We start from the raw sequence: 16,823 nt of genomic DNA, 5'->3' as shown, positions 1-16,823 counted from the left end.
GCTGCGATATTAACCAGTTCCGCACGTACAGCTGGACGTCGTCGTCCGAGGTGAATCATTTGCGCCTCAGAGCCTTTTTAGGGGGATCAGAAATGGCGTGATCACATGGAGAGAGGTCCGGACTGTATGGAGGGTGGCCGAGAACCTCCCATTTGAATTTCTGCAGGAGTGCCGCGACTGTGTTGGCCTTATGAGGCTTTGCATTATCCTCGAGCAGAATGACACCACGGGTGAGATTGCCTGGTCATTTTGATTTGATCGCTTGGCGAAGGGTGGTCAAAGTTTGCGAGTAACGCTGGGCATTCACTGTTGATCCATGCTGCAGGAAGTGAATCAGAAAGGGGCCATATTGGTCAAAGAAGAACGTCAAGAAGGAGCAAACGATTCACCTCGGTCGACGACGCCCAGCTGTACTTGCGGAACTGGTTAACATCGCAGCCCCGGGGATTTTGGTTCAAATGGTTCAAATGGTTCTGAGCACTATGGGACTTAACATCTGAGGTCATCAGTCCCCTAGAACTTAGAACTACTTAAACCTAACTAACCTAAGGACATCACACACATCCATGCCCGAGGCAGGATTCGAACCAGCGACCGTAGCAGTCGCGCGGTTCCGGACTGAAGCGCCTAGAACCGCTCGGCCACCACGGCCGGCGGGGATTTTGTGAGACAGCCATTCACCGCCCTGTGTCACAGTGGGACATGTGTCTCAACAGACAACGTGAATACTACAGATAGTGTGAATACTTCTGACATACAGGTTGCGGAATATTACTGAGAAAAGAAAAAATAATGCCTCCGGCACTTTTTGAACGCCCCTTATACGATCACTGGAGGGGTACTCCAACACTCCACAGAAAAAGGGTGTATAAGGCCCAAATGCAACATTAAGAATGTTTACTGAGAAAAACAAACAAGGGATTTTAACTATCCAGAAAGTCCATCGCAGAGTGATAATGTTGAAGTTAAAGCGAAAGAACTGAGAGTGGCTAGACATAAGGCCGTGGAGGCATCAATACCTGTCGGGAGGGTTCATTTTAAAGGAGTGGAAAATGGGCCGAGGCGCTTCAGATATTCAGACGTGAAGCAAGTAGAGTCATAAAGTTATTCAAGTTATACCAGAGCTGCAAGACCCATGAAGAAAGATTCCGAAGGTCGCATGGATACAAGTATGTTTAACAGCGCTTTAAGGAATAGTTCCGGAATATTACTGAGAAAAGAAAAAAATACATTACTGAGTAAACAACACGAGCGCTCACTCTGTGGCGAGGACACAAACGGCAAATCCGTACTGCTGTACCGCGAATGGCAAACTGCTCGCTTCGGCTATCAGTGCACACCTCCTGGACTGACCCAGACTTCCATGTCCACTGTCTACATCACTATACCATAGTCCGCTACATTCACTGGTTACTTGTAGCTTTACTCTGTACTCCTGCAACAGTGACAACGGGACTATGAGGAATAGAGACTCATGATGATACTGTCTTGTACTCGCCTCTGCATGTAACATTTCGTTGAATGCTAATAATTTGGTATCGGCTGTGTTAGGTGTGGGAATACAGAGTAAAGATGCGAGCATTACGTGATGAATATAGGGGAATACGGTATCGGGATGTAGACAGTGTGATATACAGAAGTTTGGGTCGGCCCGGAACGCGTACCCGGATAGCAGAAATGTCTAAAGCGACCACACGAGATAAGTGCGAAATACTCACATGTCAGTAATGTTTAGTATAACTATACGTAACATAGTTGTCAGGATATTCGTATTCGTCGAATATATTTCGAATTAATTTCGGATAGGTGTAAAACGTCATTAATGTCTTTTCCTACAGATCTGCTAGTAAATTTTCTTTATTGGTTTGGCCTACGGAGAACCACATGAAATAACTAAAATCTTCTTTCTTTTCTTCTTCCTTTCTTTGCAGTAAAAAATAACGCAAGTATTATATACACACATCAAAAACAGTTTTACATCCTTCCAGTTCCCAGAACTCCTGAAGTTAGACGTTGACTGTGAGTATTGTATCACAGACACACTCAGTTTGACATTTCAGAGATGTCACTGAACACGCACATAGTTGTAAACAACCATGCATGAGCAGCGCCTATTAGACGGAGGGAGTCCGACAGCCGATCAGTTCCAGGCATTCCACCAGGAAGGAGGTACACGGCTCGTGTTGTCTGTAGTTCAACCATGCCTAGACTGTTAATACCATGGTTCGATCGCGTCCGCATTGTTACTTTGTGCCAGGAAGGGCTCTGATCAAGGGAAGTGTCCAGGCGTCTCGGAGTGAACCAAAGCGAAGTTGTTCGGACATGGAGGAGATACAGAGAGAGAGGAACTGTTGGTGACATGCCCCGCTCAGGCCGACGAAGGGCTACTTACGGATTATGGCTTGGGCGAACCCTGACAGCAACGCCACCATATTCAGTAATGCTTTTCGAGCTTCCATAAACGTCGTGTTAAGACTCAAACTGCGCGCAATAGGCTGCATGATGCGCAACTTCACTCCCGACGTTAGTGAAATCGCTCGACTAGAGTGGCCAGCATGTTCTCCAGACATGAACCCTATCGAACATGCCTGGGATAGATTGAAAACGGCTGTTTAAGTACGACGTGACCAACCAGCCACTCTGAGGGATCTACGCCGAATCGCCGTTGAGGAGTGGGACAATCTGGACCAAGAGTGCCTTGATGAACTTGTGGACAGTATGCCACGACGAATACAGGCACGCATCAATGCAAGAGGACGTGCCACTGGGAATTAGAGTTGCCGGTGTGTACAATAATCTGGACCACCACCTCTGAATGTCTCGCTGTGTGGTGGTACAACATGCAATATGTGGTTTTTATGAGCAATAAAAAGGGCGGAAATGATTTTTATGTTGATCTCTATTCCAATTTTGAGTACAGGTTCCGGAACTCTCGGAACCGAGGTGATGCAAAACTTTTTTTTAAGTGTGTAGATGCAGAACGAACATGTATGACAGGCTAAAAAAGATGATTCATAAATAAAAAGAAGCGAAATGTGTATCGCAAAAAAAGTAAGAGCCTTTCATTTAGTTTCATAGGTAGACCACATTTCCAAGAACGCAAAAGCAACTAAGAAACGGCGGAAAACATGAAAGTCTCTGGTAAACAGTCAGGGAAAGTGGGACTGCAGCTGGACACGTAGTACTTGAATAATGATAACAAAAACAGTGACTGTATTTGAATCTAACGTTGTCTATTTTTTTAACATGTGCTACCAGTTTCGACATCACATGGCGTCATCTTCAGGCCTCGAATGTAACATGCCATCCACAACCGTGTTCATGTGCAATGGACAGAATTGTCTGACCACGCTTTAGCTTGTTACTACCGTGGCAGGTGCGGAATCCAATTAATTTTGGGCAGCTGCATACGATTCCTTTTATTGCACATGAAAGTGATTGTGGATGGCAGGTTACATTCGGGACCTGAAGATCACACCATATGGTGTCGAAACTGGCAGTACGTGTTAAAAAGAATAAACGACGTTCGTTTCCAACATAGCCGCTAGTCTTGTTATCATTATACAAGGAAGACATAAAATATGATCTCGGCATTTAATTGAATCGACAACCTTTAAATTGTGATTTATCGTCTGATTAAAATTTTGTGGATTTTTCATAGTACTTATGTGGAGGAACTCACACTTTTTAAAGTTTAGGATCAACTGACACTTTTCACACTTTTGTCTTTATTAGCTCTGAAAAACGACGCTACAGTGCTAAATCGGTAGACGCATTATCCATATCTCAGAAGGTTTGGGCATCGACCGCGGTTACCGCTCCTCGTCCATTTACATTAAATACTATCAACTTGTATGCCCACTAGGTGTTTCTGCAGTACGACGGCTCAATTGGAAGATAGTCAGAAGGTATACGGCCGAAATACAGAACTGACAGAAATGGAGTTTCTATGACTAAACGCTCGGATCATCATACATGTTCTGGAAAGCGGAAAACCGTCTCCACTGGGACCTGGGGAAGGGTGACAATGCAGGAACAATAGCATTGCCCCCAGTACTCGCCACATTCGATACTCAGCTTTTGACTTGCTGTAATTTTTGTGGTATGTAGTTGACTTAAAACCAGTGGTTTTGATTGCGCTTGTTTTGAAACCTGAAATCAGCAATGACGAAGAGTAAACTTCTGTTGATTACATCAACTCAGAACATTTTCCACTTCCGTCGCTTCTCCTGCACAATCAGAACTTAATACTTCCGAAGCGCACCTGTATATCACTTGGCTTTTTAGATGTACCAGAGCGCCCTGTAATTCACGTGGTATCACCTGTCTTTCGCTTACCTTTGTAGATGCGCCCGAGGCCTCTGTAGTCCATCTGGTCTGAGCAGTTGAAGACGACGACATACTTGGCGAGCGTTTTGCCCATGTCCTTGACAGTTTCCGTCTTCCCAGTCCCTGCAGGGCCGCAAGGGGAGCCTCCCATGCTCATCTCCAGCGCTTGCGCCAGTGTGATGTAGCACCTTGCAAACAAACGTTCACATTGAAGGGCAGCATAAAGTTATCTGGAGCAGTACTTAATTGTTAGGTCTTAGTGATATGCAGTAGATATTACGTTAGTTTATGTTAGTCTGAGTTTAGATCTTGTTTCCCGAGAATGTCGTATACTCAGTGTGTGAGGTTAATGCTGTATATCAGTGACGTGCAATTAGATATGAAAAGTAAGTATCAACTACCTATTACAATTAGACGAGAAATAATCACAATTACTTTTCTTCGCCTTTCCTTTTACTTTAGCTGCTTGCATAGCTCCACTGTATCATGAGAAACGTCGTTAAATTGAATGCTTCATCAGATACGGATTTGCGAGTATTGAACATGAATAAGGCAACCTCGTGCAGAACGCTGTTTAGCCGACAGCACTTACCGCCTCCAACTACGCACTGTTCGTGTTTACGAGCCACGCACGCGCCCAACCCTAGTGTGTAACTTGAATGCAAACAGTGGTGATGGTTTCACTGCCTTGTCCGGCACTGGAAATCTTCTGTTATCGTTTAGTAAGGGGTAAGAGTACGTGTACAGTTTCTCTTGGAGGCTAGTTAATATATAACACTAAAATACGCTAGGAAGTTAGATGCATATGTAGGAAAGAAATCGGGTGCGCAGACGTATTATTCCATTTTTTGTACACAGTTTAACTTCAGAAAACAAAGGGAGCAATGTCAGAACCGTGGAAACAGAGGACTTTTACTTTGACAGTAAATCAGACACCTCAAGAGTTTGAAGACTGACCCCCTTAAGGACAACTTGAAGATGATAATGAACCTGCACTTATAGCGAGACTTCTGCATTACGACATACTTGGGGGCACACTTTAGGTCTTTACACCATCACCAGCTTACCTCTTCAGTTGAAGGCATTAATGAATTACCCTAGTACTAAGTACATCCACTGTGCAGCAGAAATTTAGATATAGTTCTATCGACAGTTTATTAATGTGAGCTACTAACTGTAACAGTAGCATGTTATTCATCTTCTGTAGGAAAACAAATTTTGCGCCTTTAAAAAGAAAGTTTTAAGACGTCTTCTCTCAGTCTAGAAGGTGTTTCAACTTTTAGCCGGCCAAAGTGGCCGAGCGATTCTAGGCGCTACAGCCTGGAACCGCGCGACCACTACGGTCGCAGGTTCGAATCCTGCCTCGGGCATGGATGTGTGTGATGTCCTTAGGTTAGTTACGTTTAAGTAGTTCTAAGTTCTAGGGAACTGATGACCTCAGAAGTTAAGTCCCATAGTGCTCAGAGCCATTTGAACCATTTAAAAGCCGGCCGGGGTGACCTAGCGGTTCTAGGCGCTACAGTCTGGAACCGCGACCGCTACGGTCGCAGGTTCGAATCTTGCCTCTGGCATGGATGTGTGTGAAGTCCTTAGGTTAGTAAGGTTTAAGTAGTTCTAAGTTGTAGGGGGACTGGTGACCTCAGAAGTTAAGTCCCATAGTGCTCAAAGCCATTTGAACCATTTTTTTCAACTTTTAGCACTTCTTCCCTAGGAAGGCTGTCTTTTTCAGATAAACAGGCTGAAAATATCTGTGAAGGTGATATCAGTAAATTCACTCAACAGGATGATAAATCGATTTTACATACAAATACGCTGCTGCAATGCTGCAATAAAATGCGAGAAGTGATGAAATAGGCTACTAAAATGTGGAACAAAACAATATCGGCGACAGTCGTAAGGTGCACAGTAGTAGTAGAGTACTGAGGCTCCCAGGATACTTTTCTCTCACCTATCCCCACCACCGCCCCCAGATGACGTCATGGCGGTGCCCTTTCGGGGACTCTAACCCTAGTCCTTCTGGATGGAAAGCACACGTGCACCGCTCAAAACATGGAAACTGTGCAGATGCAGGAGAGGAAGGTTAGGTTAGTATACTTTATTTATTTTGGCTGGGAAACTGAAGTCCTAATTACGCAACTATATGCATAGCGCAACACAAGGAGTGCCTAAATCAGCTCAAAAATTGACGATTTCATACAACTGGTGTTATCCTGCTACGAAAAAAATTCACATTACCACTCGAAACTACTGAAAGTCTACCCTTCACCAACAAGCTGTCTGGAAAAAGGGCTGGAGTGGAAGGTACTAGCTTAATTTTTGGCGGGAACTTCATTCAACTGTCGAGATGCTAGTGTTGGATAGAGAGGAGTTCAATAAGTGCGTTACATGTAAACATACAGCTGAGGATTGTGTCTATCGCTGTTTGGCGTCAGAGCTCGCTACAAATATCTCCACGACAATCATCCTGCAGCCGAGATAATCGAAGCTAATACACGCTACCACAACTGATGGAAAATGCTTCAGTGTTCTAATTACACAGCGAAATTGTCGTGAAAAAGAAATCAGTAGTCTTAATTAACAGTTTATAATGCAACAGGCCGGCCGAAGTGGCCGTGCGGTTAAAGGCGCTGCAGTCTGGAACCGCAAGACCGCTACGGTCGCAGGTTCGAATCCTGCCTCGGGCATGGATGTTTGTGATGTCCTTAGGTTAGTTAGGTTTAACTAGTTCTAAGTTCTAGGGGACTAATAACCTCAGCAGTTGAGTCCCATAGTGCTCAGAGCCATTTGAACCATTTTTTTATAATGCAACACGTACTCGGGGCATAGCTGTGTCGGCGTCCTCACACACTCTGGACTGTCCCCACACTGCCCCCAAAAATGCCCGTCGTTCTGAATGTGAAAAACACTTCATATACGTAAGAAAATGGGATCGATACGCTTTCAACTATCTTGCTTCAACCACTTTTCAAGGCCATCCAGCCACCCACTTCCACATCCGAAATACATGCACATACACTCCTGGAAATTGAAATAAGATCACCGTGAATTCATTGTCCCAGGAAGGGGAAACTTTATTGACACATTCCTGGGGTCAGATACATCACATGATCACACTGACAGAACCACAGGCACATAGACACGGGCAACAGAGCATGCACAATGTCGGCACTAGTACAGTGTATATCCACCTTTCGCAGCAATGCAGGCTGCTATTCTCCCATGGAGACGATCGTAGAGATGCTGGATGTAGTCCTGTGGAACGGCTTGCCATGCCATTTCCACCTGGCGCCTCAGTTGGACCAGCGTTCGTGCTGGACGTGCAGACCGCGTGAGACGACGCTTCATCCAGTCTCAAACATGCTCAATGGGGGACAGATCCGGAGATCTTGCTGGCCAGGGTAGGTGACTTACACCTTCTAGAGCACGTTGGGTGGCACGGGATACATGCGGCCGTGCATTGTCCTGTTGGAACAGCAAGTTCCCTTGCCGGTCTAGGAATGGTAGAACGATGGGTTCGATGACGGTTTGGATGTACCGTGCACTATTCAGTGTCCCCTCGACGATCACCAGTGGTGTACGGCCAGTGTAGGAGATCACTCCCCACACCATGATGCCGGGTGCTGGCCCTGTGTGCCTCGGTCGTATGCAGTCCTGATTGTGGCGCTCACCTGCACGGCGCCAAACACGCATACGACCATCATTGACACCAAGGCAGAAGCGACTCTCATCGCTGAAGACGACACGTCTCCATTCGTCCCTCCATTCACGCCTGTCGCGACACCACTGGAGGCGGGCTGCACGATGTCGGGGCGTGAGCGGAAGACGGCCTAACGGTGTGCGGGACCGTAGCCCAGCTTCATGGAGACGGTTGCGAATGGTCCTCGCCGATACCCCAGGAGCAACAGTGTCCCTAATTTGCTGGGAAGTGGCGGTGCGGTCCCCTACGGCACTGCGTAGGATCCTACGGTCTTGGCGTGCATCCGTGCGTCGCTGCGGTCCGGTCCCAGGTCGACGGGCACGTGCACCTTCCGCCGACCACTGGCGACAACATCGATGTACTGTGGAGACCTCACGCCCCACGTGTTGAGCAATTCGGCGGTACGTCCACCGGGCCTCCCGCATGCCCACTATACGCCCTCGCTCAAAGTCCGTCAACTGCACATACGGTTCACGTCCACGCTGTCGCGGCATGCTACCAGTGTTAAAGACTGCGATGGAGCTCCGTATGCCACGGCAAACTGGCTGACACTGACGGCGGCGGTGCACAAATGCTGCGCAGCTAGCGCCATTCGACGGCCAACACCGCGGTTCCTGGTGTGTCCGCTGTGCCGTGCGTGTGATCATTGCTTGTACAGCCCTCTCGCAGTGTCCGGAGCAAGTATGGTGGGTCTGACACACCGGTGTCAATGTGTTCTTTTTTCCATTTCCAGGAGTGTATATCGTTGTGTATAGGAAATGTCTAAGGATTTATTTCCTTCTCCATCCAGTAATTTGACAAAAACAGAGAAGGTATATCTCGAAATCTAATACATATATAATTTTCTTCCTGTAAAATACTTGTTTTATGGCTTTAACTATTTGCTCAGTTCCTTCCTGCAGTTCTTCTAGGCGAGAGGATTCGGGAATTTTAATTTTTCCTCTTATCTTCTCCATGACGCTACTGTTAAAGTGTTCCACATCTTCCTATGTGTATGTCGGCAACTCTTGAGCTCCACATTCTTGTAGGATTTCTGTATAGAACTTTAGGTTTACAACTTTTGCAAACGAGCGTCCATTAAATGTAGTTATTCCATCAGTTTTAAACTCGACAGATGGCTGTACTGTTGCTAGGTGGGCAACATCCAGCTCACCACACTTAGAATATAACCATCGTTTTTAAGCCGATCCAAATGGGACCAGAGATTAATAAACTCGTTTTACGTGTATCCTTTAATATAGCAAACATTCTTGATCCCATTGATTTAGGCCAGTACTCCAACACGTAGCCGGTTTCCATTGCTGTTTATTGTAAATGCCAATATTTTATATTCCAACTTCATAACCAGATTTCTCCATACTATGTGTTTAAATCTATATATATAAACCTGGCCTGAACATCCAAAACAACGTTTTCCTTTTCCAATCACTGCTTCCATTTTTACTTTTGACAGTTGTCTTTTCCATATACTCCAGTTTTCTTTTCTTTACTTCAAGGTCCTCCTTTTCCAGTTTTCTTCTCCATAAGTTTAATACATTAACTGCACTTAAAGGAGTAATTTCTTTAACGGGGATTGGCTTAAGTCTGTTTGATACATTGGTTCTTTTTCTTAAGACTTGTGGTATAACATTATTTGTAGGGACCAGTCCCGATTCGGTGAGATCTATATTGGACAATATTGTGGAAACATAGTTCTTGACTCAGAAAAATATGTTTCCCCTGCTTTAACATAACACTTCTGAGTGATACTTATATTGTCTTTGCTGGAGTCAGAGTTAAGAATCTCCACGTAGTTTACAGGTAGATAATTAAAACTGTATGCAGACAGAGCATAACTTATAGGCTTTCCTCAGTGTTGAGAATCTGGCAGACTTACTTGCACACCAGTCAATTTTCGGGTGTTCTTATCACCCCAGGAGACAAATTGCAGAACGTTGTTAAACACCACACAACAAATGTTCTGTAAATTATTAGTTAGCTGACACCACATGGACACAATGGGCACGAAGTAAAGTGGAGCACATTGTAGACACCGCTAGTTGGTGTTTGATACACTTAAACAGCCTTTCACTGGATCTAACACACGAACCACTCTGTAGTTGTATATTGTAGCCTCCAGCCTGGTAATGCCATGCTCCTTAGCCAAAGAAGACGTAAAAGTTTCCCATAGTTGCGTGTCTGGACACTTTATAAAATCTATAAAATGGTTATGATAACTTTATTTACTCTTGGACTTGTGATTTGACATGTAAATTTGTTACATATCTTTACTCTACAACTGCAGCTCATCCACATTAAACAGTCTATTTCAGCTGTCTTTTCGTTGTCCACAATCACATTGCTGCTTCCCTGGCGGTCTCCTTCCATGCAGAAGTCGTGGGTTGATATGAGGTAGTCGCACATCTCCATTTTATTAAAAATTCGGGTAAAGTCGTGCGTTATGTCTAAATCTGAAAGGTAATAATCGTCTACAAGCAGATGCTTCTATGTTCCAGGCAACTCTTTCATTAGAACATCCAACTTAACGTGGACTAATTCCACGTTACATGGTACAGCCACAGGATGTTATATTTCTTCGAAATTGTTTCTACTGCCTCTTTGCCCATTTTATCCAATATTCCTCTTGCTGTTACACTGTCGCTTCCATGTATAAGAAATGGTAGCTTCGTCTTGACAGCACGTCTTGCAGTGACGAACTTGAAGAATTTACTGCGTAGATAATAGTTAAATGAGCCACACATCTCCTTATTTAACATTACAGATCGTCGCTTCTCTAATTGCTCCTGACACTCCCCTTAATCACAGATTTTAACTATCACAATGTTATCGCAAAACGGCTCTGTAATAGGAGTAAACACATTTAAATTCTTCTAGCTAAGGAGCGTACTAGTTTCGGTGTAATTTATGCCAATGTCAGAAACAAGATTACCGAGCGAGGTGGCGCAGTGGTTAGCACACTGGACTCGCATTCGGGAGGACGACGGTTCAATCCCGTCTCCAGCCATCCTGATTTAGGTTTTCCGTGATTTCCCTAAATCGTTTCAGGCAAATGGCGGGATGGTTCCTTTGAAAGGGCACGGCCGATTTCCTTCCCCATCCTTCCCTAACCCGAGCTTGTGCTCCGTCTCTAATGACCTCGTTGTCGACGGGACGTTAAACAATACTAACCTAACAAGAAACAAGATTGTCCAGGTTGTCCAGTAGTAACCATAAACCAAAGCGTTCGTCGGTTGGTCTTGTACTTCTCCCTAATAGCCGAGGTATGCTAAGCACTTTAGAGGAATCCATGTTGACACATTCAACTACCACAGAAGACTGATCAGTATCAGCTGTCAAGCCTCTTTTATACTCTAAAGATCCATGATGATGACACTTGCGCTCACGTATTCTTCTGGTCATACATTCTAATTTTATTGTACTTGCAATCCAATTGTAAACTCCTAAGACATTTTCTATATACAACTATCTCTATTGTCCGCCCCTGGTAGCTGAGTGGTCAGCGCGACAGAATATCAATCCTAAGGGCCTGGGTTCGATTCGCGGCTGGGTCGGAGATTTTCTCCGTTCAGGGACTGGGTGTTGTGTCGTCCTAATCATCATCATTTCATCTCCATCGACGCACAAGTCGCCGAAGTGGCGTCAAACCCAGAGACTTGTAGCTGGCGAACGGTCTACCCGACGGGCGGCACAAGTCACTCGACATTTTTTTATTTACTATCTACAGGGTGTTACAAAAAGGTACGGCCAAACTTTCAGGAAACATTCCTCACACACAATGAAAGAAAATATGTTATGTGGACATGTGTCCGGAAACGCTTACTTTCCATGTTAGAGCTCATTTTATTACTTCTCTTCAAATCACATTACTCATGGACTGGAAACACACAGCAACAGAACGTACCAGCGTGACTTCAAACACTTTGTTACAGGAAATGTTCAAAATGTCCTCCGTTAGCGAGGATACATGCATCCACCCTCCATCGCATGGAATCCCTGATGCGCTGATGCAGCCCTGGAGAATGGCGTATTGTATCACAGCCGTCCACAATACGAGCACGAAGAGTCTCTACATTTGGTATCGCGGTTGCGTAGACAAGAGCTTTCAAATGCCGCCATTAATGAAAGCCAAGAGGGTTGAGGTCAGGAGAGCGTGGAGGCCATGGAATTGGTCCGCCTCTACCAATCCATCGGTCACCGAATCTGTTGTTGAGAAGCGTACGAACACTTCGACTGAAATGTGCAGGAGCTCCATCGTGCATGAACCACATGTTGTGTCGTACTTGTAAAGGCACACGTTCTAGCAGGACAGGTAGAGTATCCCGTATGAAATCATGATAACATGCTCCATTGAGCGTAGATGGAAGAACATGGGGCCCAGTCAAGACATCACCAACAATGCCTGCCCAAACGTTCACAGAAAATCTGTGTTGATGACGTGATTGCACAATTGCGTGCGGATTCTCGTCAGCCCACACATGTTGATCGTGCAAATTTACAATTTGATCACATTGGAATGAAGCCTCATCCGTAAAGAGAACATTTGCATTGAAATGAGGATTGACACATTGTTGGATGAACCATTCGCAGAAGTGTACCCGTGGAGGCCAATCAGCTGTTGATAGTGCCTGCACACGCTGTACATGGTACGGAAACAACTGGTTCTCCCGTAGCACTCTCCATACAGTGACGTGGTCAACGTTAACTTGTACAGCAGCAACTTCTCTGACACTGACATTAGGGTTATCGTCAACTGCACGAAGAATTGCCGCGTCCATTGCAGGTGTCCTCGTCGTTCTAGGTCTTTCCCAGTCGCGAGTCATAGGCTGGAATGTTCCGTGCTCCCTAAGACGCCGTTCAATTGCTTCGAACGTCTTCCTGTCGGGACACCTTCGTTCTGGAAATATGTCTCGATACAAACGTACCGCGCCAGGGCTATTGCCCCGTGCTAATCCATACATCAAATGGGCATCTGCCAACTCCGCATTTGTAAACATTGCACTGACTGCAAAACCACGTTCGTGACGAACACTAACTAACCTGTTGATGCTACGTACTGATGTGCTTGATGCTAGTACTGTAGAGCAATGAGTCGCATGTCAACACAAGCACCGAAGTCAACATTACGTTCCTTCAATTGGGCCAACTGGCGGTGAATCGAGTAAGTACAGTACATACTGACGAAACTAAAATGAGCTCTAACATGGAAATTAAGCGTTTCCGGACACATGTCCACATAACATGTTTTCTTTATTTGTGTGTGAGGAATGTTTCCTGAAAGTTTGGCCTACCTTTTTGTAACACCCTGAATATTCATGTATCTGGGATGAGGAAGTGGGGGGCTGGATTACCTCGAAAAGTAGTATAAACCAGGTAGCTGAAAGCATAGCGACCTCACTTTTCTTACCCATATTCTGTAATGTTATTTCAAGTGTCTGAAATGTTTGTAATACACACATGCATGATAGTTTATTTACAGACATTCATTTGAATGTGAGAGACGCTCTCAGGTCGTGTAATTTGTCCATCAAGCTGAAAGAAATTGCTTAATATAGATATTTTTTTCTTCGGAGTTTGAATTCTCGCTTTTTCTTTGCTCTGAAGACTGTTTGGAAAGAACAAGAAGATTCTGCGGCGATCGTTAGTTTTCGCAGCAAATTAGTGGATTTTTTTTCAGATTTTACACAGGGTGGACATGTATAGGTGGTGTATAGCCCAACCATCTTCAGTATGGTCACCTGTAGCCGGCGGCGGTGCTGTAGTTTTTTCTTTCATTTCTTTGGATGTCACAAAATAATGAGATGCGAATTGAATCCTGCAATCGAACGTAAAAACTATACCGATTTTGTTCTTAAAACTAAAAGAAAATGGACTGCATCTATTTTCGTGGAAAGAGAACATTTATTATCGTCGTGATTATGTTTTCCATTTTAATAGACGCTCGCTTATAAAAGATGTGTTGACCTTAAATAAAAGTGTCTTCCTCTCAAAGCACCTGGCATTGGGAGGTGGGGCTTTCTGTGTGTGAGGTCGCTGACACAGCTGTGCCCCGACCAGGGGGCGGCGTGGGGGCAGTGCGATGCCGCTACATTTTAGACGAACAAACAAGTTGCAGTTTTGTGGCCCTCATATATCCTGTATTGTTTAGTTGGTTTTACATCCTTCTGTGTTGGCGAGGGGTGGATGCCTGGACCGTCGCCTCACGGCAGGCCGGGTGCCGCTCGTCTGCTGGTAGAAACGCAGTAAGCTGCAGAGAAAACCATAGCGGCGCGCGCTAGGTGTCGACCATTTGAAAAAGCCTTGTCCCCACTGTTCAACTGCCACCCCTCTGCAATGTTTTGGGATGGCTATTTTCCCAATCCATGTTGTACTTTATGGCTTGTCAATTACAACTGCTGTTTTTATCTTCACAATTTCGATGTGTAATTAGGACAGTGAAGCATTTTCCATCAGTTATGGTAGTGTGTATTGGCTTCGATTACCTGGGCGTCAGGGTGATTGTCTAGCAGGCATCTGCAGTAAACTCCTGTGTCAAACAATGATAAAAATTCCTCAGCTGTGTGCTTGCAGATAATACACTTACTAAACTCCTCTCTGTCCAACATCAATATCTCGTCAGTTGAACATATTTCCCACCAAAAAAATAAGGTAGTACCTCCCACTCCTGCCTTTCTTCCTGCCAACTTGTACGTGAAAGGTAGCGTTTAAGTACGTCTGCCTCTAGTTTCGAACGGTATTGTGAAATTTTTTCCCATCAGTATAACACTAGTTGTATGGCATCGTCAATTTTTGAGCTGTATTGCGATTTTAGGGACTCCTTGTGTAGCGCTATGAATTTAATTGTGTAATTAGGACAGATCATTATGATTAATTGTGTAATTAGGACCGATATTACTTCAGTTTCCCAACAAAAATAAATAAAGTACACTAACCGAACACACCTCTCCCGCATCATTTTCCATGTGTTGGTAGGGTGCATTTGGGCTTTCTGTCCAGAAGGACCAGGGTTTGAGTCCCAGATAGGGCACTCCTATATTGCATTTCCCACCAGTTCCCAGTTAGGGGGTGGTGTGGGACGTCAGCACAGCCTTGGGACAAAGAAATTCCCAACAAAATTCAAAAGTCCTGCCAAAATTCGAAATGCCCGCCAACATTCGGAATTCAAGACAAAATTCGAAATTCCCTCCAATAGGGTAGTGTGGGAGAGGGAGGAGGAGGGGGAAGGGACAGGGGAGGGGGGAGGGAGTGGGGACCCGTGTGCAGGCTAAGGTGGGGAGGGCGTGGGCGTGATGGAGGGGGTGGACGTGAGGGGTAATTAATTAATCAATTTAATGGAGTTGCATATCGATTTGATATCAAAATTGTAACAGCATTCCCATTCCCAACTACTTTGCAGTAGCTTGCACATTATTTTATCTAACATGTGCTGTATAGACCAATAAAACAGATACTCGTGTTTTAGACATGGTTATTGTTTTGTACCACACCAAAACCCCTGCCGAGTTGTCTACCCTTCTGTCACAGGTGAGATGCAGGTTTGGTCTACATCAAGGCGAAGGCAGAGCAGTAAGTACTTCGCCGAACTTCCACACTGGACACTAGCGGTGGCCGGACTACTTTGCACATCTCCGTCACGTGCACGAATCAGGCAGATGGATAACATCACGCTGCCTGAGAAGCCAATGAAACGATATGTGATACTTCTCGGTAGCCACAACCAGTTACGCAGATTCCCAGTATCAATCCATTTGGCTATTTCACTCACACGCCAGCGACTATGGGGCAGTCTTGAATCGGCCTTCTACAGTCGTCACCGAGTTCCTTCAATCCACGAATGTAGCAGTCACTGCAGCTGCAACCTCTCAGTGATGTCAGTAACAGACTTAGCTCTGGACAGTATTTGCTTCTGGAGAGTGACTATGTTCTGTATTGGCCCGTCTCAGCCAGAGGAGATTCAGACTAGTTTTCCACCTGAACTGGAAGTTATGATTTTGTTTTGTTGTAATAAATGCGCGTTCGTTAACACTGCACTAATCATTTGCTGGCAGTGTTCCAGACACCTTACAGTTGAACGGTGTGTAAGGCGTACTACTTTCTTTGATGTCATCGATATTGTACTCCTTACTAATTATAGCTTCTGGGACTTTCGAAGCCGAGCGCGCGTTTCATATGTAAAACCATTTTATCTCCGTATAATGAGAACAATGCCCCAATGCTACGGGTCAAGTGCGGTGTTGGCGTGGGATGGAGAATCAGTTTTGAGTATCCGCACGGAGCAGTCGGGCGCCGCAACGCTGCGGGTAATGTGCAGAATTCAGGAGAAAATGGGATTAATAGTTAAAACTGTTACATCGGTCTGTAGACGAAAAGTATTTCAGTTACTCCACGGAAAGGTGCAAGGAATTAATTTACAGATTTATCATTGATGCAATGTCGTGTTTGAGAATCAATAATAGTCGCGGAGAAACAGAACGTAAATGAAAAGGCTTCCATGACAGTGAGTACCTGTTTAATTAATGTGGAAACGCAACGTAGCAGTGGTTACTTCATTGTGAATGTGAAACCAACATAGGTGGCCGTAGTGGCTGAGCGGTTCTAGGCGCTACAGTCTGGAACCGCGCGACCGCTACCGTCGCAGGTTCGAATCCTGCCTCGGGCATGGATGTGTGTGACGTCCTTAGGTTAGTTAGGTTTAAGTAGTTCTAAGTTCTGGGGGACTGATGACCTCAGAAGTTAAGTCCCATAGTGCTCAGAGCGATTTGATCCATTTTTTATTTATTTATTTATTTATTTTTTTTTT

General features: G+C 45.0%; 1 protein-coding gene across 1 annotated transcript in view; it reads right to left on the bottom strand.

Annotated features, from left to right (window-relative positions):
• LOC126249493 (dynein axonemal heavy chain 5) overlaps positions 1–16,823 on the bottom strand; it is an 856,962-nt gene that overhangs the window by 403,770 nt on the left and 436,369 nt on the right. The window contains 1 exon segment of the mRNA XM_049951144.1: positions 4,339–4,517. Coding sequence (XP_049807101.1) covers positions 4,339–4,517 — 179 coding nt within the window.

Source organism: Schistocerca nitens, chromosome 3 (genome assembly GCF_023898315.1).
Source record: "Schistocerca nitens isolate TAMUIC-IGC-003100 chromosome 3, iqSchNite1.1, whole genome shotgun sequence".
Lineage (NCBI taxonomy): Eukaryota > Metazoa > Arthropoda > Insecta > Orthoptera > Acrididae > Schistocerca > Schistocerca nitens.
The sequence above is the reverse complement of the archived record's forward strand: the minus strand, read 5'-3'. Positions and strand labels throughout refer to the sequence as shown.